The sequence below is a fragment of the Tachyglossus aculeatus genome, chromosome 18 (genome assembly GCF_015852505.1).
Source record: "Tachyglossus aculeatus isolate mTacAcu1 chromosome 18, mTacAcu1.pri, whole genome shotgun sequence".
In the NCBI taxonomy this organism is placed as follows: Eukaryota; Metazoa; Chordata; class Mammalia; order Monotremata; family Tachyglossidae; genus Tachyglossus; species Tachyglossus aculeatus.
Window position 1 is genome coordinate 10,768,766 of NC_052083.1, and position 21,720 is coordinate 10,790,485.

Below are 21,720 nucleotides of genomic sequence, written 5' to 3' on the forward strand. Positions count from 1 at the left end.
AAAATCCTGGATGATGTCATACAGAAGGCTGGGAAACATTACAGCACCATGCCTTGATCATCATCAAATACCCAACCTCTTCTTCCTACATTATATCTATTTGTGCCAACTTTTGGACCTTAGAACACAATTAGGTTGCATGAAGAGTACTCCCTCAATACTTCTATTGGGTTATTACCAAACTATATAATGAAAGATATGGTCTAGTAGAACTAGGCATAAATTCTGATATTGAAGCACTTCATAAAATCAGCTGGAAAATGAGCTTGAGAAATTGCTTCAGTCAACTACAAGTCTTAGCAATAATCCACATACTGCTTTATGTATTTAAGCAACCAAAAACTAGGTTTTTAAAAGACCTTTGAGGTACAGTATAGACAATATGTTAATGAAAGGTGCCTAAGGACTTCTAAGTAAAAGCAGCACAGAAGATGGATAGGGAGTGCTTACACTGGTATTGATTATTGACCCTGGAAAGAATCACTATGGGACAGAAAAAATCCAGGAGATTTTTTTCCTAAACCGGTAATGTTGGGGAGCTGCTTTTACCCATCAGCATCGGAATAATAAGGGAAAGGAGCTTAATTTCCTAATATGAAAGTCATACCCTAAGAAAGCGGAAATATAGTTTGCTGAAACATAGGCTCTTATAAATGCAGGTGAAAAGAACATCCTTAGAAAAATTTAGTGTTAATAATCAAGAAGAAACACAGCTTGTTACGGAATCAGCTATTTGAATGGTAGTTTGTATTTTCCAGATAGTTATATTCCTTGGCACTTTCATATTCCTAAAATACTTTTACGTCAATGATCTATATTTGCTAAGTAATTACTATATGTCAAACACTGTTCCAAGTGTTAGGATAGATACAAGTTAATCAGGTTGGAATAAGCCCAAATTTCACATAGGGCTCACAGTCTAAGTAAGAGGGAGAACAGGAATTTAATCCCCATTTTACTGATAAGGAAACTGAGGCACAGAGAAGTTAAATGACTTTGTCCAAGGTTACATAGCAAGCAATTGGCATAACTAGGATTAGAACCCAGGTATTCTGATTCCAGGCCTGTACTCTTTCCACTAATCAATGTTGTTGCTAGGCTCTTTCCATTAGACCCTACTGGATATTGTGAAATGAGATCATTCTACTAATAATCCCATATTATCTCATTTAGTTCCTTAACTTTAAAGATCGAGTAAACATAAAATCAGTTCTAGATTTTTTCTGAATACAGTCTACAATTTTAGAAACACTGAAATTTGATGGCGACCATAACCAAACCAAAAAAGCTTCAGGCCAGTTAAATGGGCTAATTATTTCCCCACTAAATAGCACTCTACTTGAGGAGTATAGCAACTTTCAACCAAATCTATTTTACTTTCCCAAGTGCTTAGTACAGTGACATGCACATAGTAATCACAGTGAATACTGATTGATTAAATGGTGCCCAAAATGTCAGGAATGGGAAGTGGCATTCATACCAAATGCGCAAAACCTAAAGATGATTTAAAGACATGATGGATGGAGCAGGAAGAAGTTGGGGCTGCCAGCCACATGGGCACACAGATCTTCCTCTGTTGGGGCTCTAGGGGTGTCATTTCTCTCCCCCACAAGGCATCACCTACATGAATACCTGTCCTGTGGGAGCAGGGTAGGCAAGCTTACCCCAAGAAGCAGTGTGGCCAAGTGGATAGACCACAGGCCTGGGAGTCTGAAAGACCTGGTTTCTAATCCTAGTTCTGCCACTTGTCAGCTGTGTGACTTTGAGCAAGTCACATAACTTCTCTGTGCCTCAGTTATCTCACTTGTAAAATGTGGATTGACTGTGAGCACCATGTGGGACATGGATTGTGACAGATGGTGACTGCTGGGCTAGAGTAAGTCTTACCAGGTGAGGAAAGAGCCTGAAGACCCTTTCTCTCCTCACTAACATCCTGATGCATTTGTTGTTACTGATGATATCGTTTCTGCTGAAATTATCATTTTTTTGCTATATGCGTAGCGTCACTAGATTGTAAATTCCCTATTCACTGCACTTTCCCAAGTGCTTTATACAGTGCTCCGCACCCAAGAGATGCTCAGTAAATACTATTGACTAATTGCTTGATAACTGCTGGTTTCAATCAATCAATCAATTGTATTTATTGAGCGCTTACTGTGTGCAGAGCACTGTACTAAGCGCTTGGGAAGTACAAGTTGGCAACATATAGAGACAGTCCCTACCCAACAGTGGGCTCACAGTCTAAAAGGGGGAGACGGAGAACAAAACCAACATACTAACAAAATAAAATAAATAGAATAGATATGTACAAGTAAAATAAATAAATAAATAAATAGAGTAATAAATATGTACAAACATATATACATATATACAGGTGCTGTGGGGAAGGGAAGGAGGTAAGATGGGGGGCCCCGCTTCGTTCCCCTTCTAGGTTGGCAACCCAGTGACGGTCTAGGTTCAGGTCTGAATGATCATTCTTGGACATTTCCCCCACTCTTAGTAAAATGGTTGGGCACACAGTGCACATTTAACAACTGTAATAATAATAATTGTAGTATTTGTTATGCGCTTACTATGTGCCAGGCACTGTACTAAGCACTGAATAGGATACAAGCAAATCAGACACAGTCCCTGCTCCACGTCTGGCTCACGGTCTTAATCCCCATTTTACAGATGAGTTAACTGAGGTCCAGAGAAATGAAATGATTTGCCGAAGGTCACACAGCAGACAAATGGTGGAGTTGGGATTAGAACCCATGTCCTCCTGATTCCCGGGCCACACCGCTTCTCAAAAAAAATGTGCCCATTGTGGGGTTCAAACCCACGACTTCGAGATTAACAGTCTCATGCTCTGCATGTTCCCTGGGCTCAAATTTAAGGTTCAGCATTCTGATTCCTAACCTGGTGTAGCTCAAGGATGCAAATCATCAGAGTGATTGTTTTTGGTCAGTCAGAAGGGACTTAGGTGACATGAAAGAGCATAAGACTGAGAATCAGGAGACCCAACTTCTAATCCCAGATCTACCATTTGCCTGCTGTGTGACCTGGTCAAATCACATAATTTCTCTCTTTCTCAGTTAATTAATTAATTTTGGTATTTGTTAAGTTGTGTTTTCTTTCTGCCTCTTAAACTGAGGGCATCACGTGGGACAGGGACTGTCAGATCTGATTATCTGGTAACTAGCCCAGTGCATGGCACATGAAAAGTACTTGATAAATACAGTTATTATTTTTATTATTTCTTGGGGTAGCTCCCAAATTTCTACCACTTTATGTGAAAGACTTCCGTAAGAAAATGCTCCTCCACAACCTAAAGACCTTACTGGTTCCTCCTAGAAACTCAGTGTGGCTTCCCAGTACCAAAGGAAAATGAGTATTTGCCAGCTTTCTGGGGAGGGGCAGAGACTCTGAGTTGGAAATCTTAATGGCCATACCCAGCCTTCAACTTTGCACCCCTGTCCTGGGACACCTCTCTGGAAGGAATACACGAATAAGCACTTAGTACAGTGCCCTGCACACAGTAAGCGCTCAATAAATACAACTGAAAGATTGATTGGATGTTGGTGCATGCGGCCTCCAGAGCAAGGCCCAACTCTGATTTTTTTCGGCCTCTGACAGTCCTCACAGATACCAGACACCTGAGTCACGTGTGACATAGCATGGCTCAGTGGAAAGAGCCCGGGCTTTGGAGTCAGAGGTTATGGGTTCAAATCCCGGATCTGCCACTTGTCAGCTGTGTGACTTTGGGCAACTCACTTCACTTCTCTGGGCCTCAGTTACCTCATCTGTAAAATGGGGATTAAGACTGTGAGCCCCCCGTGGGACAACCTGATCACCTTGTATCCCCCCAGCACTTAGAACAGTGCTTTGCACATAGTAAGCATTTAATTAATGCTATTATTATTATTATTATTATTGTACAGGCTTTGCTAGCATAACATGATGCTTCCATCTTGTAGATGTCTGCCTGATTCAGCCAGAATCAACCCCAAACTAGAGCATTTTCCAGGGAAGCATGATCCCTCTAAAGTCTACGGTAACTGTATTTTTCTCCCAGGTCAGTATGACGTGGTGGATAGAGCACAGGCCTGAGAGTCAGGGGGTCATGGGTTTTAATTCTGGCTCCTCCACTTGTCTGCTCATGACCTCGGGCAAGTCACTTCACTTCTCTGTGCCTCAGTTACCTCACCTGTAAAGTGGGGATAAGAGTGTGAGCCCCCTGTGGGACAGGGACTGTGTCCAACCTGATTAAACTGCATCTACTTCAGTGCCTAGAACAGTGTTTACTATCATAATTATTAATTATTATGAATATTGGTGTCTTATCTGAGATGAGGAACTCAGGGGCAGGAGTCAAGGCAGAGACTCATGTCCAAAATTTGAAAAGGACATTAAGTGGCCCCATCCCCTAACAGTGTTGGGTGGGGGGATAAGCCACCTGGAAATGAACTGCTCCAGATAAATGGTTACCCTAGGCATAGCTAAAACATCCTCATTCATAAAAGGGCACACTCCTGATCATCTCAGTCAGCTTCTAAGGACTAACAGACAGATCTGAAAATAATGGTTCTGGTGTAGTCAAGAAACTGTCATTATCAGGGAAGCAGTGTGGCTCAGTGGAAAGAGAATGGGCTTGGGAGTCAGAGGTCATGGGTTCAAATTCCGGCTCCACCACTTGTCAGCTGTGTGGCTTTGGGCAAGTCACTTAACTTCTCTGGGCCTCAGTTCCCTCATCTGTAAAACGGGGATTAAGACAGTGAGCCCCACATGGGACAACCTGGTCACCTCGTATCTACCTCAGTGCTTAGAATAGTGCTTGGCATATAGTAAGTGCTTAACAAATACCAATATTATTATTATTATTATCTTCTGAATCAAGAAACGCAAGACCATTTAACTGAGCCTTGTGGGTATTTCCAACTCTCAGTCACCAAGGTGAAACTCCTATAGTTAGGGAACTGTGAGGAGGTGTACCTATCAAATATGTAAAATATTTTGAATTTTGAATATTAATAATAACGATTTTGAATAATAGTAATAATAATGGTATTTGTTAAGTGCTTACTACATGTCAAGCACTGTTTTAAGCGCTGGGGCAGAAACAAGTTAATCAGCTTGGACACAGTCTGTGTCCTACATGGTGCTCACAGTCTTAATCCCCATTTGTACCCCATTCTCTACCCCATTTGGGGTAGAGAAGCAGCTTGGCTCAGTGGAAAGAGCACGGGTTTTGGAGTCAGAGGTCATGGATTCGAATCCCGGCTCCGCCAATTGTCTGCTATGTGACCTTAGGCAAGTCACTTAACTTCTCTGAGCCTCAGTTACCCCATCTGTAAAATGGGGATTGAGACCGTGAGCTCCCTGTGGGACAACCTGATCACCTTGTATCCCCCCAGTGCTTAGAACAGTGCTTTATAAGCACTTAACAAATGCCATTATTATCATTATTATCATTATTATTATTATTATTTTACGGATGAGGTAGCTGAGGTACAGGGAAGTTAAGTGACTTGCCCAAGTTCTCACAGCAGACAAGTGGAGGAGCCAGGACTAAAATCCAGGTCCTTCTAACTCCCAGGCTTGTGCTCTAACCAGTAGGTCACGCTTTTTTCAACCTGCTTGAAACGTGTCTGCTAAAGGGCCTTCAAAAGTCTGAAGTGAAGCAGCGTGGCTCAGTGGAAAGAGTACAGGCTTTGGAGTCAGAGGTCACGGGTTCAAATCCCGGCTCCGCCAATTGTCAGCTCTGTGACTTTGAGCAAGTCACTTAACTTTTCTGTACCTCAGTTCCCTCATCTGTAAAGTGGGGATTAAGACTGTGAGCCCCAAGTGGGACAACCTGATCACCTTGTAACCTCCCCAGTGCTTAGAGCAGTGCTTTGCACCTAGTAAGCACTTAATAAATGCCATTAAAAAAGTCTGAAGACATGAACACACGATGTAAGCACAGGTTGAAAAAAATGAGTACTGGATCTCTGCATATACCCAAGCACATAAAGCTTATTAAAGAGTCACCTTCCTAGAAAACAAAATTCAAGCCAATTAAAAATGCAGGCCCTTTTCCAAGAGCTAATTCTTCAGGTTTTGCTAATTAAAGTCTAATAGTTCTGTCATCTGAGCTGGGAAACAAGAGAAAGAATAGTAGTGGTATGTTTTCAATCAAAGTGTTTGTATGGGGAATGAATCATATTTTCCACGAGGAATGACTGCTCACTGAAGTTGGAGGGGGGAAGGGAAAGGAGGCAGCTTTGATCAAATGCCAAAGCTGCAAAGGAGAATTAAAATTTAGGCAAAGCTAAAGAAAGAGAGAGCCTATTACTTGGTCATAAATCTAACAAGACTCAAAATGATGTGTCCACTGAATTAGAAAAACTCAGCACAAAATTCCTCTTCATTAGAATCATGTAAATAAATGTTTACTTGGCAACCAGAAAGAAGGTAAAGAAATAAGTGATTCATTCATTCATTCATTCAAGCATATCGATTGAGCGATTACTGTGTGCAGAGCACTGTACTAAGCGCTTGGGAAGTTCAAGTGATGATACAAGGGGAGATTTGTCTACATTATCATTTGTACTAGAAATGAAATGGATTCAGGAGAGTGACTGTAAAAGAGAAGAAGGATGACGCCAAATTTCAGGGTCTTTTGGGCATGGATCAAGACTTAAAACACAGTTCCTCCAAGCTCCATGTAGCCCAGGGTGCTGATGAGCTCCTGAAACACGGTTTTCAGTATCACAAGAGAGAGTAATTCCTCTGCAAAAACCTAGTTTGTCATCTTAAAATCCCATCTCAATCCCCACTCTTTTCTTCTCTCAGGCAGTATCTCCCTTTCTCTGGGAAAGTTTTATTTCACATGTGTAGTGGGAGCTCTGAAGTTAACTATTGGTCTCCATTTTCTTTCTTTCTCTCTCTCTCTCTGAAACACACACACACACACACACACACACCAGTTTTAATCTTGACTGAAAATTGCAATTTGGGAAGAACCAGCACTTCACTTTACTCAGAGTCCCATTTCCTTCTGCATTAAAAATACACATATTTGTTCCTTCAAATTAAAAGAAAAATCAAATTAAAAAAATTTCCCTTTCCAATGTTAGAGTATGCCTGGCTACACTTTAAAAATGCAAAGTGAGTATATATAGAAGCGCAAATTAGACATCCTGAAAAGCCTACATTTTCCAACCACAGAGAAATGAAGGAATGACACTGAGCATTTACATATGCAGCTGCACTGTATTAAAGGAGTTGTTTCTCTCTATCTGCTCAAGAAAGTCGGTAAGGGGAAGGTAACTTCTCTTCAGTTATTCTTTACCTTTGGCCTGCGTGGGACTATGATGAGCCGATATGACTCACGGTTCTTCCTACGTGGCTGCTACTGCAACCTTGATGTGGCCTAGTGAATTCAATCACCAATTTGAGAAAGAACTTATCTCACGCTGCAGAAATGGTGGTTTCATGGAGAGCATCTTAGATAGTCTGTCTTCTTTTCTGTCAAATTAGCTAGCCACCTATTCATTAGCTGGCCGTGTGTATTAAATCAGTTCCCAGTAAATAAACATTGGGCTTTTCTTTTCAAGTAGCTTGAAGCACATTCTCAGGAAAATCAAATTTCCCAACAACTTCCCAGTGATAGGAAAGTTGAATTTTCTGCATCTAGCGGTTTTAGGGCTATCCCCTTTAAACCTTATAACACAAATGACATAAACTTTCCTCCTGTTTGATGTGGACTACAATAGCTTGATAGGCAGAAATTGCACTTTCTGCTCAATAACTGTACCACCCTCTAGTCTGCAAGCTCCTTGTGGGCAGAGAACCTGCCTTCCAACTCTGTTACTCACCCAAGTGCTTAAATACAGTGCTCTGCACACAGTGAGTGATTAATAAATATCATTGATTGATAGCAACGTTTACAGTCCAAACTTTTTAAATCCTTCCCTCAAAAGACTTGAAGATCATTTCAAATGTTTTAATAAGCAGTTAAAAGCAGAATGGACATTTAAGTTAGACAGAGTAATCTAAAAGCATGGATCTTGGGCCAGACCCAAGTGGTCAATAGATTTGGGAAATGACCACAGAACTCTGCCCACTATGGTGAGAAGGATCCCGCCCCCATCTTGATAGCCAGGCACCAGTGAGTCTGGTGTCAGGCATGGTGGTAATAACAATAATTTATAATTATGGTACTTGTTAAGCCCTTACTGTGGGCTAAGCACTGTTCTAAGCGCTGGGGTAGATACAAATTAATCAGGTTGGACACAGTCTATGTCCCACATGGGGCTCTCCCTGTTTAACAGATGAGATAACTAAGGCCCAGAGAAGTGAAGTGGCTTGCCCAAGGTCACACAGCAGACTTGTGATGCAACCAGGATTAGAACCCAGGTCCTTCATGCTCTTTCTACTGAGCCACGCTGCTTCTCCATTCTGCACTTAAGAGTAACTGTAATGGAAAGAGGAGGAGAAGGGAGATTTTCTTTCTGGTATCACAGACGTGGAGTAAAAGCCATGCCAAGAATTAACATTCAGCACCTCCTTGACCTGTTTCTGCAAGCAACTTGCAACAAGAAGTGGAGGAAGGGAATTGCATAGGAAGGATCTGAGTTTTGTGTGGACCCTGAAAAGAACAAGGAAGGGATGAAACAATAATTAATCAGAAACACTTAGAGAACACTTAAAATTTTCAGATTTCAATGGAATTTTGTTTTGATGAACTGTTATTAAACAGCTGACTTTTGTAAAACCACTGAAAGAAAATATTCTCTAGAGAAGGAGGAACCTGGCCCTCTTTTAGGGGTGAATCAGAGGAGGAATATGGGTTTATGAAAAGGGAAATGGGAGAATAGTAGAATAATCATCAAAGCGGGGTTTGCATTTTATGGATATTTGAAAGTAATTTTGGTTTTATGAACTCTTTCTGTCCAATGATTGCTGGGGAATAAATAAAGGAAAACTCTAAATCACTCTCAGTTCCTGCAATCTGGGGAGATGACTGTGGTTCCTTCCTAAGATGAGACCTATCACCAACCCTCATCTGTAGTAGTAGCAGTAGTAGTAACTGAGCTCCCACTGGGTGCAACGCACTCTACTAAGCATTGCATATTGTTATTCTGGACTTCTGCCTGTTGGCTATCCTCACTTGCCTGGTGACTTCCCTTTCCACTCGCCCCCTGTTCTGAAATTTACCGGCGATGATCGCTTCCCTGAGCTAGTCCTGCTCTTTCCTCTGAATGCTAGGTTCCCCCAACATCCGATAGCCAGAAAATTAACTACAATGATACACCAAATGGCATTATTTGAACCTGAAGCAGATGAGAAAATGAAGGAGGGATTTGGCTTTGTTTCAATTCTGCTGCGGTAATGACTCCGTCTTGCCATTCTAATTTTCTTCCACCATAAATTGACAGACCTGATCCACAGAGTGGAAATAACACAGGCAATCTATATTACCTTTAGCAAGGATTCCTATTTTGTCTTGCAAAAACCAAGTCATCTATAATCTGGACAACTGACACGTTTTAGTTGTGCGCAAACTTGCTAGAGGAGAAGGGTCATACCTAGATGATGGGTAGCAATGGATCAGTGTCCACATAGAATGCCTAACAAGAAGTGTTCCATGACTAGTTTTGAGCCGGGTGCTCTTTATCCTATCTGACAATGGGATATAGAGCAAGCACAGTAGGGATGCAGATGGCAAATAATTGGAGGAGTATGGCCACCCCTTGGAGGATGAGATCAGAATGCTAAGTGACTTCAGAGCAGTGGGGTAGAAGACAGTTTACAGTAAGCTCCCTGGGGACAATGCCGAATGGGGAAGCCATGACCATTCAGTGATAATGATAAGCGAACATGCCTGAGTCACAGTGGATAATAAACTTGTGTTGAGTCAAAAATGTCGCATATTAATTTTAAAAAATCAATCCAGAAATATTTCTTAGGAGCATTAAATACAGGAAGTGTGCAATAATCCTTTCTTTACACATGGGTCAAATGATTAGTAGAGCACTGTGTCTTTTCTGGCCTCCGCAACCAAGAAGAATTTGAAGAACTTGGAATGATGTCTGATAAGTTGCAGAAATGATTAGGTTAGAAGACATGATCTAAGAGGAAAGTTGAAGGGAGCAGAATTATTCAGGCTGGAGAGGAGAAGGTTGAAGTGAGATTTTAATACTAGTCTTCATTTCTGTCAAGGGCCCAAACCCAGAAGAAGGTGTCTCATTTATTCCCCCATGAAGACAGAACCTAAGTGGTCTTAAGTTACAGTAGGAGGGATTTAATTGAGGAATGAGAGTTTCCTTAAGATGAAATTGGTAAATTGGGGATCCAGAGCTAAAAGTTGGGTAGAAGAGTTTAGCTTTTAAGACCCCTTCCCATCTACTGCTATGATTTTTGGAGTCTGTGAATATTACTCTACGGACTCAACAACAGATTTTTGAAACTGCTTTTACTGAACTATCAGCACATCTGAATCTGTGTGTTGATTACTAGCATTCAAAGTGACCAGTGATATTAGTGCTTGCCAACATGTGCTGCTCTAAAAACCTTCATCTTTCATTTTCACTAGCTTTTCTCCTCTTTTCCTTTTTCCCCATCTTTTCTTTTAGCCCCCCCATGCGCGCGCACACACACACACACACACACACACACATGAGAAAATCATTCCATTTCTACATTCAAGTATCTGTTATTTGTTTACTTTTACAAAAGTCTGAAAAGAAACCTCAAAGTCTGACTTTTCACCTTATCTATAATTTTGAGTAGCAAAATGAAAAAAACCCATATTTCCCAAGTATGACAGGTTTTCTTGTGAATTTTCTTGTATCACATGGTAAACCTATGCATATTTCAGGATCACCTGTTCTCTTTTATTTTCTAAAAGACTTTTATTTTCTAAAAATTTAGGGTATCAAATTATTTACCTGAAAATTGGCTGAGAGAGTACAAGACTTTGCCTCCTATTTCTGTTTTAAATCCACTTTTCTCAGCAACTCCAAGCAGGAAGGAATGACATTTGTACAGTCTCACAAAGAAGCCAGTGATATTTTAATTTCAAGAGAGTGAGAATAGTCACCATAACTTTTACTTTTATCCTTCACCCACATTAATACAATGATTATTAGTTTCATTACCCACTCCATCTTTATTGACACTGCACTACAGAAATAGAGGCATTGGTGAGGCTTAAAGTTGTTTGAAACACTTTGATCTGAACCCTGAAGGGTGAATATTCCCCTTTTGCTCCTAGACAACTAATGAAGGGATAAAATTAACTTTCATCCCTGGCACTTTCTTTTGCCCAAAAAATAGAGAGAGAGAAGCACTAATCAGCTGTCTTCCCTAATCATTCATCTCGGTACCAACCTTTTCCTTTAACATACTTTAAAACACAAAAATGTCTATAGAGGTGGAAAAGGGAAAACAAAGGCCAGCCCTTTTCTGTAGATCTCAGCGTATCCTGAACTGGATTGAAAGGCTAAATGACAAATCTCTTTCCTGTCTGGGTGATAAATATGTAATCAAAAGACACAATTTTTGACACCTCGATACTTCTCCACTGCTTCACAACTAATTTTTTTTTCAACTAAAAGCATAAAAAAAATTCTGCTTTGCTCTGCTCTGCTTGTGGAGAAAACCATTCTGCATCTGTGCTCAAGTCTGTTATTTGTTCACTTTTATTAATGTTTGAAAGGGAACCACAGAGTTTAAAGCTCTTCACCTTTCCCATAATATTGGGTAGCAGGAGGGAAAAAAACATGCAAAAAAGTATGAGAAGTTTTCTTCAGTATCTTACGTACATCATCCAACTCACTTAAATGCTTCAAAAGGTGTTTAATGCACCTCAGCAGTTAGTTCAAAGGGCATCTGCTAAAGACCCACTGTGGACAGCTCAGTTTACTGACCCCATTTTCTCCCACATGCATTATTCCTAAGTCCAAGTAAGTTTAATTGGAGATCCTCTGGAATGTTCTCTCTGCAATAGCCATAGATTAACTTTCCCCTAGGAGCCAGCACCAGGATAGCGACGTAAAGAATTCCTCCCTTTTGATTAAAACATTTGGACAGAAGGAGATGGAGAGGATGAGCCCTGAGTTGCAAAGTTGTTATAGCCAGGTCCAGGAAAAAACAAACAAATGAGCAAAAAATCCAGCATATGACACCCATTCCCCAAGCTCCCATGAACGATCAAACCCAATCATTTCAATCGTGTACTACTCCCTGAAAGAAATAATCAAATAGTCCCAACACTTACGGTAATGAGGCTCCATGTAACCATTCCTGGGATCCATAGTGAACACTGTCCCCCGGTAAGGTACTGATGGATCGGTAAGGTGGGACAGAGATCCATGGATCTCCTTCTTGATTAAAGAGGCTCTTTCTTCGCTGGATGTGGATGGCTCCTCACTGATTTTGCTGAGGCCTGGCCCAGTCTGTGCTTGCATTGTGATGGCGTTTCTTCTCTCTCTGTGATACGTCTGCCCAGGACTTTCATCCTCTGAAGAAAAGAAAAAGAAAGAAAGACTCTGTAGTACCTTTAAAGCACTAAAAATATTAAAATAAAATTAATCAGAGCCCCCTCCCATCTTTCGGGGCCTAAACTTTAAGGCACCAGTAGGATGGGAAGATTCAAGAGTAGAATCAAAGTGGTGTAAGGATATCAGAATAAACGGAACAAAAAATGAACTTATTTGACCAAGGCATAGCCAGTCGGCAAATCAAATTCATCCATTCACTGGTGTATTTACCAAGGGGCTACTTGTCAGACAATGGATACAGGCTTGATGTTCTCCTTCCTCATGGGATAAGCAGGCTTGAAAGTTTGAGCATCCTGTATGAAGGGGAAAGGATTCCCAGTCTGTGGCAAGTGACCCTTCTCATTAAATTATATATTATGAATTATTTATATTGTCTCTCCTTCTAAACTGAGCTCATTGTGGGCAGAGAAAGTGCCTGTCAACTCTCTTGTACTGTCTCAAACATTTAGAACAGTGTTTAGCACATAGGTAAGCACTCAATAAACACCAGTGATTGATTGATTCTCAGACGAAACTAAACCCCAGCTTTCTAGGGGTCTGGGGATAGAACCATCCTTGCCTCAAGGGAGGAGTTGGGAAGAGGAAATGTGTAATTTTATTCTCAAAACTGAAGGTTAGTTCCCATGCTGGGAGTAGTGAAAACGGGGTGGAGGGAGAGGGGCAAAGCACCCTAAATCAGCTTGCTTCAACAACAGTGCCCAGTTAGACAGAGGCATGAAGCCACCTGTCATACAGTGATTCCAGAGAAGCATGAGATCTGTTGAGTGGGAAAAAGCCAGTTGTTTCATGGTGGGGGTCACAATCAGGAAAGCACCCACAGAAAGAGTCTATGAACATATGGGTGGTGGGCCTGCAGATATATAAAGATGATGCACATTCTTGATGGCCTAAAGCAGTATGAAATATGCATATTGCACATGCACATCTAAAAATATACAAAGAAAATATTCCATCTTTTTTATTTCATTTGACTCACCTCTTACCAACTTAAAATCTAGCTTACAATGACCATCACTGTTCTTACAAAGTATATGATTCCATTTCTGTACAGGTAGACTAATGTTTTGACCTATAGGCTCAATAAAACCTGCAACCTTGAAGCTGACTTCTGTTTTGATAACAACTCTTAAAAACTCCCTCAGACATCTAGTAATATCAGTGCTTCACACTAAAGAATTTGTTTAAATCATGGGAATATAAAATAAATACATAATCCAGAAAAATTACTCAGATGTGTAACAGATGAAGCAGAAGAGTTGAAGTACCTAATAAAATCATAAAAGTTTAAAAATAATATATTTTAATACAAAACATTCTCACAGGTAAACACATACATACACACACATGCGTGCACAAAACTGCTGTAGAATCATGTTCGGGCTGTTGGCTTAAACGGCAAAAAGCCAAAAAACTCAAACCTAATAACTACAACTTCAGTGTTAACCTACTCCCTTGTACCCAAATAGTTATAAAAATCAAAGGAAGAGATTTCAATCGGTCAATACATAGAATTGTGTTCTGAGCTTTCCTGTGAATTGATGATTGTTCCTTTAAAGAAAACATTTTAATACCATTCTGTGCATATTTCCCCTAGTGTAATTTAGAAGCATCTTACAGATTCAGTCCTGTTCAAAGAATAATCGGATATTTGGTGTGATTCCATATTGGAATGATTTTCTTAACTTCTAAAACCAGAGTTGGGCTTTGCGGGCTTTAAAGTTTCAGCCTGCGGACTCAAGTTTTTTGTATTTACATAAAATTGAAAGTGTCAGAAGCACTAAAATGAATAGTAATTTTATTTGTTAAAATAGCCGCAGCCATATTTCCCAGTTCTGTGCTCTGGGGCAGGAGAGTTCAGACATTTCAACCTCAAGTGAACTTCCATCAATAAGAGCACAGCCTTAATAATGGGAATTTATATTAGAAGCAACAACAGGTCCTTGACAACAGAGAGCTTAGTTTTGTCTGTGAAGTTGGGGTGGGAGGGAGTAAATTAGCCTGAACGAAGCTGCATAATCTATTTCGGCCCCAACTGAATTTAAGTTTTTTTTCATCTTGCTAACAAAATTAGCATTGCTGTGTTAAAACTATTAAATAAAAAGAACTTGTAAATGTTTATTTGAAGGTTAAAGATTTTGATCAGACACTCTCCAGAGAAGTATTACAAATCAAGTTTCATCACCAAAACTACTGAGGGCTGCCCTCAGATTATCTTCCCCTCAGAAGTCAATATTTTTCTTGATCAATGATTTTCTGAATGAAAGGAAGCACAGAATGTTGAAAATAGTTGTAAAGAAAAAGGCAAATGCTCATGTTTTGATACATTAGGATGTTATTTCTTCCTGACGCAAGGTTAAATTTAGTAAGGACTTTTAAAGGCTTACATATTACGACTCATCTGGGAAACATTTTTCTTTATTAAAAACAAAGCTAGTGCCATCACATTTTTACAATAATGAAGAATTCCAGCAGGCAAACATTTCCTGAAGAAGTTACCTCATGCACACATCAGACTTGGTTCCGATGAAAAACTTGACAGTTCATGCACTTCAGAATACAAATAGCCAAGTGACTTGAAAGAACCCTCTATGCAGTGAAGAGAAACTTTCCATGCAATAATTCTGCCTGCTCTTCTAACTTCAGAAAACTCTTAACGAGCCAAAAGACGAAAGCTGTCTAATCTTGTTCTGTCCAGCTGAATTGTTCAATGAGGTTTCAGAGTAAGTGCAGACAGGCTATACACGGAGCCAAATTACTGAAAGAAACATACTGTCCACATGGCAACAAGTGGGAGTCTATTGCAAAAATGTAAGCAAACAACCCACTTCTTCAGCAGCATCTGCCAGTGGACTTTTCACGGCCAAACACAAGGCAACAGTTACTGATCCCTTAAGGTTGAACAGCAACACTCTTTGGGAAGTAAAATCCAATTTACTGAAAGTTACAATGATGATTGACTTAACCAGAGTCAGAATCTCCCATGATGCACATTCTTCCCCAACCCACTGGTCCTTCAGCTATGTTAAACACTTTGCCACTAAGATGGATTTAGCATTCGGTCTGGAGTTCTCAAATGAATCTTGGATTCTCTAATCTCATCTAAAAGGGAACGTTTTTCCAACTCATATAATAAACATGCAAAAGAGCAACAGATTCCCATTCCATACACTTTTTGGAAAATCTTTCTTTAAAAGCACTCAGGGAAAAAAAATGCAGGTTAGAAAAAAAGTAAAAGAGCGAAAAACGAACGGCTCACTGTTGAAAATTCCACAGCCAGTAAGTTCCACTAAACTTCATTTGTGCACTGCTTCCAAAGTCCTGAACAATCTCTCTTTGGATGTGAGGAAACAGATGCTCAATTTTCAGAACCTGGGGTGAAAGTGTCAGATCATTTTTTTAGATGAAGAAAATCCTTTCTCAACTGCTCCTCAGACGCATACCTCATGTTCTCCCAAACAAAGTAGCAAGTTTCACCAGCTCTCACTGCACATGCTTAACTTCATTTCCTGTTTTGAAAACTGTTCTCTTCCTTGTGCCCCAGACTAAAGATACCCTCTTGCCATAGACCCAAGAAGACACATAGCAGGCCACAATACTCACAACTCAGCCGCAAAGACTCTGGCTAGTTGTTCTCGTCTTGATCGGAGTGATCTAACGCTGTGGGAACTCCTCTCTGGGAACACTCTCTCTGCATCTCTGTCTCTCTCTCTCTCTCTCCCTCTCTCTCTCTCTCTCTCTCTCACACACACACACACACACACACACACACACAGAGGCAGTGCTACCCCCATTAGTGGAATTAAGAGTGGTTGCTGCCATGCTAAATTGAACAAGCTCATTAGTATTCTTCCTGTGTGCTTCCCAGTGAACCCTTCCCATTCAAGTGGTTCTCTCTAGCAGAGGGGTCAGGCAGCTAATCATTAAATCAAACTAATGTCACCCTATCACAATCAGCCTAAGAGAAGGAGGGTTTATTATTTCAGTTTATGCTAAATAAACGGTTTTACAAATCGTCTCCAAGCAAGGTCAACAGCAGCTTCAATTACAAGACAAACCTAACAAGAGTTGCTATAAACCAAGTGCTCGGTATTGACTTAAGAACCAGCTCTGCTCCACATATTGCCCTAGTAAGGTTGTGCAGGAATGCATATGGTCAAATAAAGGCAGGGGTAATCTTTTCTTTGCCAGAAATTTGTGACTGCAGAGACACCACAAATTCACCTCTCCCCAACCAGCTAGCTGCTCAGCTCAATTCACCCCACACAAAGGCTGAGCACCAGGACCTCAATGGACCGAGTGAAACATGTTCAAAACTAGGCTCTCTATTGTGACTGAATTTCTTAACATCTTTTCAAAAAGCGGAGAATGCCTTGAGGCTAAAGGAAGAAACAGGCTAATGGTGAATTGGGAATACTGAGCAAATTTCAGAGCCTTTCCTCCTAGCTTTTGAGGTTGAAAGCAAGCTCTTTCCTTTCAAGTTTCAAAGTCCTTTTTCCTCCCGCAGTGTCACAGAAGGATTTGAAAAGAAGGTAATTGTGCTCACAGTCTCCCTGATCAGAGCTTACGTCCTATTTCTGGTATTTCGGAATACTTCTTGCAATAATAGTGCATATAGCTCAATCCCTTAACCGCCCTGCACTCTGCAATTGCTCATTAAATGAACAATTGCTGGTATAAAATGCCTTTTATGTTCAAGCTCTGGATATAAGATAAGCATTCTGGTACTCTAAATTTGGTTTACTAAGGAGACTCTCCATCATTAAATGACAAAACTGAAGTCAGAATATCAGTCTTTCCCAGAAAAGTAGCACTTAGATTGTCATGAACCAAAATGGACCACTGGAAGGGCGACGTAAAAAAGGAAGGCATACTTGGATTTCTGGTAGAATGGACTAGCAATGAAGAAATAATATCTTCGTATTATAAGAAGATTGGGTTTCTGAAACCTCATAATTTCTTTTCAGAGGGATGTAGCTCAGTCATTGCCTAACGAAGGGGTTCAGAGGTCTTGTCCAATAACCCTAGAAGCTGGTATCTCCCCTCCAAAGTACAGGTAAGTGGACATGCCTTCATAGGAAAATTTGTTTCCTGTACAATTCCGGATAAATACCTTGAATGTATCTGGAGTGAAAAATATCATCAATTTCTTAATGACTAGGAACAGTTCAATCAGTGAGTTCTCTCACTAGGTTGATATTCTGAAAAAGCAGGTCAAAGATGGGTGGAAAATGAAACAGCCAAAGTTTTGGAGTGTAATAAACAATTTGCTGGGAATGCAATGCTTGCCTATAAGAATCCTCGACTAAAAAAGGCATCTTTGATTCAGTATTGGATTTTCAACCAGATTATCCACTCATCTGAAGCCCATTCTTAGTGACTTCCTTAAGAGTTATACCTAACAAAAAAGTCTAAAAATTCATGTTTCCTGGGAGTCTATTAGGGAATGATGCAGAACCTTGGGTTAGAAATGCTGTCTTTTAAGACCTTTGTTTCTCTTTCCATGATGCTTTTATTTTACCTATTTATGAATTTCTATTTTGCCTTATTTTTAGTTTGGTTTCAAAAGAGAAATATAAAAACGGTAAGTTCTACATTAGCTACCTTGCACCGATTCTTTTCTGGATGTCTGTGACTAGAGGAATTTTTTTTTGCTGAGGTGATGTACACATACACACACAAATATATGTCATGGGTTCAAATCCTGGCTCTGCCAATTGTCAGCTGTGTGACTTTGGGCAAGTCACTTAACTTCTCTGTACCTCAGTTACCTCATCCGTATAATGGGGATTAAGACTGTGAGCCCCATGTGAGACAACCTGATCACCTTGTATCCTCCCCAGCACTTACAACAGTGCTTTGCACATAGTAACTGCTTAATAAATGCCATCATTATTATATACCATCTCTAGACCGTAAGCTCATAGTGGGCAGGGACCGGTTCTGCCAACTCCGCTATATTGTACTCTCCCAAATGCTTAATACTATGCTCTGTGCACATTATATTCATGTGTAACAGGGCTTAATAAAGTATAGAACACAGGTGTGGTTTTAAAGGTAAAGAAAGGTAAAGCCACTTTCAGTTCAGTTTGTGTTTAAATGGAAAATTGTTCAGGTTAACATTCACGATTTGGCTAAAAAGCTTCACAGCTTTAACACAAGCAACTACACGCAGAAACACAACATCCATAGATACATACATGGTCTTTGGATCAAAAATGACGCTGAAGGTAAAATTTTTATCCATTTCACCTCACCATAGAGCAGCCACTTGAGTATCCTACCATCATCCATTCTCCTCATTTACCAGCTTTCAGACTCCTGGTTGCAAAGAACAGGTAGAACAACAGTAGACCAAGTGTACAACCTGGCCCTGCTCCATTGGTGATGGGAGAAGAGGGAGGACTACTACTCTGTGTGGTACCAAGTGCTAGATTGTCACCTGATATTTCCCAAGATTTCAGTAACAGTAAATCCAATGAATTGCAAAGTGATAGCCAAAATTCCCAATCGGCTGACTATCAACTTCCTAAAAAGCAGAAGCCCATGCATGAAGTGGCACAATAACTTTGGGCCAACAATATGAGAGCAAGACACTCCATTGGCTTCTGTTCTCTGGATTATTCTCTACTAAGCATTCTTCTTAACTCTGGGATAGATTCAAGTTCATCATGGGGCTTAAAGGCCAAGTTGGAGGTAGAACAGGTGTGTTTAATTCCTATTTTACAGAGGAGGAAACTGAGGCCCAGAGAAGTTAAGTGATTTACCCCAGACCACCTACCAGAGTATTGGCAGAGCTAGGATTAGAACCCAGGTCCTGATTTCCAGGCCTGGCTTCTTTCCAGTAGCCCACATTGTTTCTCTCTCCTTATACTTCTTCCTCCTCAATTCCCTACTGCTCCAGGAGCTGACTTTGGAATTGTTGTGAACTCTGTTGCTAAGAATTTAATGGGGTAATCAGATCTAATCTTGGTCTCTGTGAGCAGAGTTTTCCCAAGTGCTTAGTGGATTGCTCTGTACACAATAAGTGCTCAGTTGATACCATTGATTGATTGGGAGATTTGGTAAGTGCTCATTTGGCCAGCTGTTCTGGGGGTGGTTTGGCTCCAGCTGGGGATTCTTGGGAAGATTTAAGCATGTCTTTAGATGAACTGGATGGAAATCTGTTCCCCATCATTCCATCCCTTCTTTCCATTTCTCCCAAGTTAGCTGGGAATTTAGCCCTCCTCTTTTCACCTGACACGAACGAAGTTTGGACTTTGGTGTTAATCCAACTGGGGGCAAAACTTTTCTTGTGGACAGAGTGAGCTGAAATTATGTTTTGTTGATAGTAAGTACAACACTTACACTCAGGGAAAGTGGATGTGATGTTGATAATGACTTTCTAAAGAAATAGAAAATCTTGGCCGTAGTCTTAGAAGAGTTCTTTCTTCTTTTGCAATGGCATCAAAAATTCGTGGGCTTTGGACCGACAAGGCAAATAACTTGTATCCACCCCAGTGCATAGTACAGTGCCTGGCACTTAAGCATTTAACAAATACCATGATATATATTCTAACTTTCGTCATCCACTTTTTTTCACATAAAGAATACCAGATCGATACTGAGAACATCTTGAAAAGAAGGCACTTGATACACTTCATTTCAAATCCCCTTAGAAAAAAATGAAAAGCTTCTTATTAAATCCTTACCAGGCAGCGAAGCCCATCCCTGATTAAAAATTCACAAATTTTATGAAGCTTCTATTAGTCAGTTATTAGATTGCTGGTCACTGCTTATTCAGAGTGGGCTAATTAGTTACATCAAAGAAACTAAAATAAATTCCCAGGAGGGTCAAAAAACTATTTCTCAAATGTTTAATAGCACATTTATGCCTATCTGTGGGCAACATGCTTACATGATATTTAGGTATTTGATATCTAAAAAAAATAGAAATGACCAAGGTAGTATACAGCTTTTTGTCTTAATGGAGATGCTTCCTGTCCTCCCTTACTTTTCTCCACCCTGATCTTTGCAATTAGAATTCAGTAACAAAACCCACACCAAGTCATTTAACAGGAACAGGATATTATGATAACTTTGTTCATATGGGATATAGGATCCAGGTTAGAGCTAAGTTACTCTGCCATTCTCTTTTGCATGCCATCACTGTCTGAGCTGCTCTTCAAACCCTCTAGAGAAGCACAATAACTTGGCTTTCATTAAAAAAAAACTCAAAAAGGATAAAACTCAGGATATGGCAGCCAACCCTAGCAGCATTTTCCAACTTTGATTCTTCCCTCTCCCATATCCCTCCCCACCCCAACATCCCTCCCCACCCCAACAAAAACAAAAAGCCACTAACTTTTTCAGCATCTTAAATAGGCTAAAGAGTAAATTCAAAGTTAACTAGTTACATCTGTGTGTATGTTTTAAGAGTCCTGGTAATGAAAAAGCCTTGGTACATTGGGTTGATTTTAAAATGAAATTTTGTAAGCCATTATTATTCCATGGCAGAAACTGGACCCTCCTGGGATTGTTTTAAATATTAAAATGGCTCCGTTAGAGCTTTGAAATTAGCTAAAGGCACATACACAAATTTTCCCGCGCTCCTTTACAATATTAGTCACGATATTTAAAGACGTCATACAAGGGATATAAAACACCTGGCCAGCCATCTGCAAAAAGCACCCTTCAAGGCCAAAAGATCATATATTGCCCTCACTAGAGAACTCTCACTTTACATTCTGCTCAAAAGGAACAAATATAAAATGAATGAGGTCTTGCAGACACATCAGATCATTTTTTTTTCCTTTTTTTAAACTGATATTTGTTTAGCACTTACTATATGCCTGTTCTCAGTGCTGGGTTAGATACGAGTTTATCAGGTTGGACACAGTCCCTGTCCCACATGGGGCTCACAGACTTTGTAGGAAGGGGGTAGGATTTAAATCCCATTTTAGTGTCAGTCAGCCAATTGTATTTATTGAGCACTTACTGTGAGCAGAGCACTGTACTAAGCCCTTGGGCGAGTTCAACATAACAATAAATAGACACAGTCCCTGTCCACAACAAGCTTACAGTCTAGGGAGGGAACTTACAGTAGGGGAAACTGAGGCACAGGGGGACTGAGCCGGATGTAGTAACCGGAACTCTGTCCAACCTAATTCTCTTGTGTCTACCCCAGTGCTTAGTTCATAGTAAGCACTTAAAT

General features: G+C 40.3%; 1 protein-coding gene across 1 annotated transcript in view; it reads right to left on the reverse strand.

Moving 5' to 3' along the window:
* Positions 1-21,720, reverse strand: part of GLI3 (GLI family zinc finger 3) — a 233,771-nt gene that overhangs the window by 150,730 nt on the left and 61,321 nt on the right. The window contains exon 4 of the mRNA XM_038760678.1: positions 12,248-12,490. Within this exon, the coding sequence (XP_038616606.1) occupies positions 12,248-12,490 (243 nt within the window). The remainder of the gene's footprint in view (positions 1-12,247; positions 12,491-21,720) is intronic.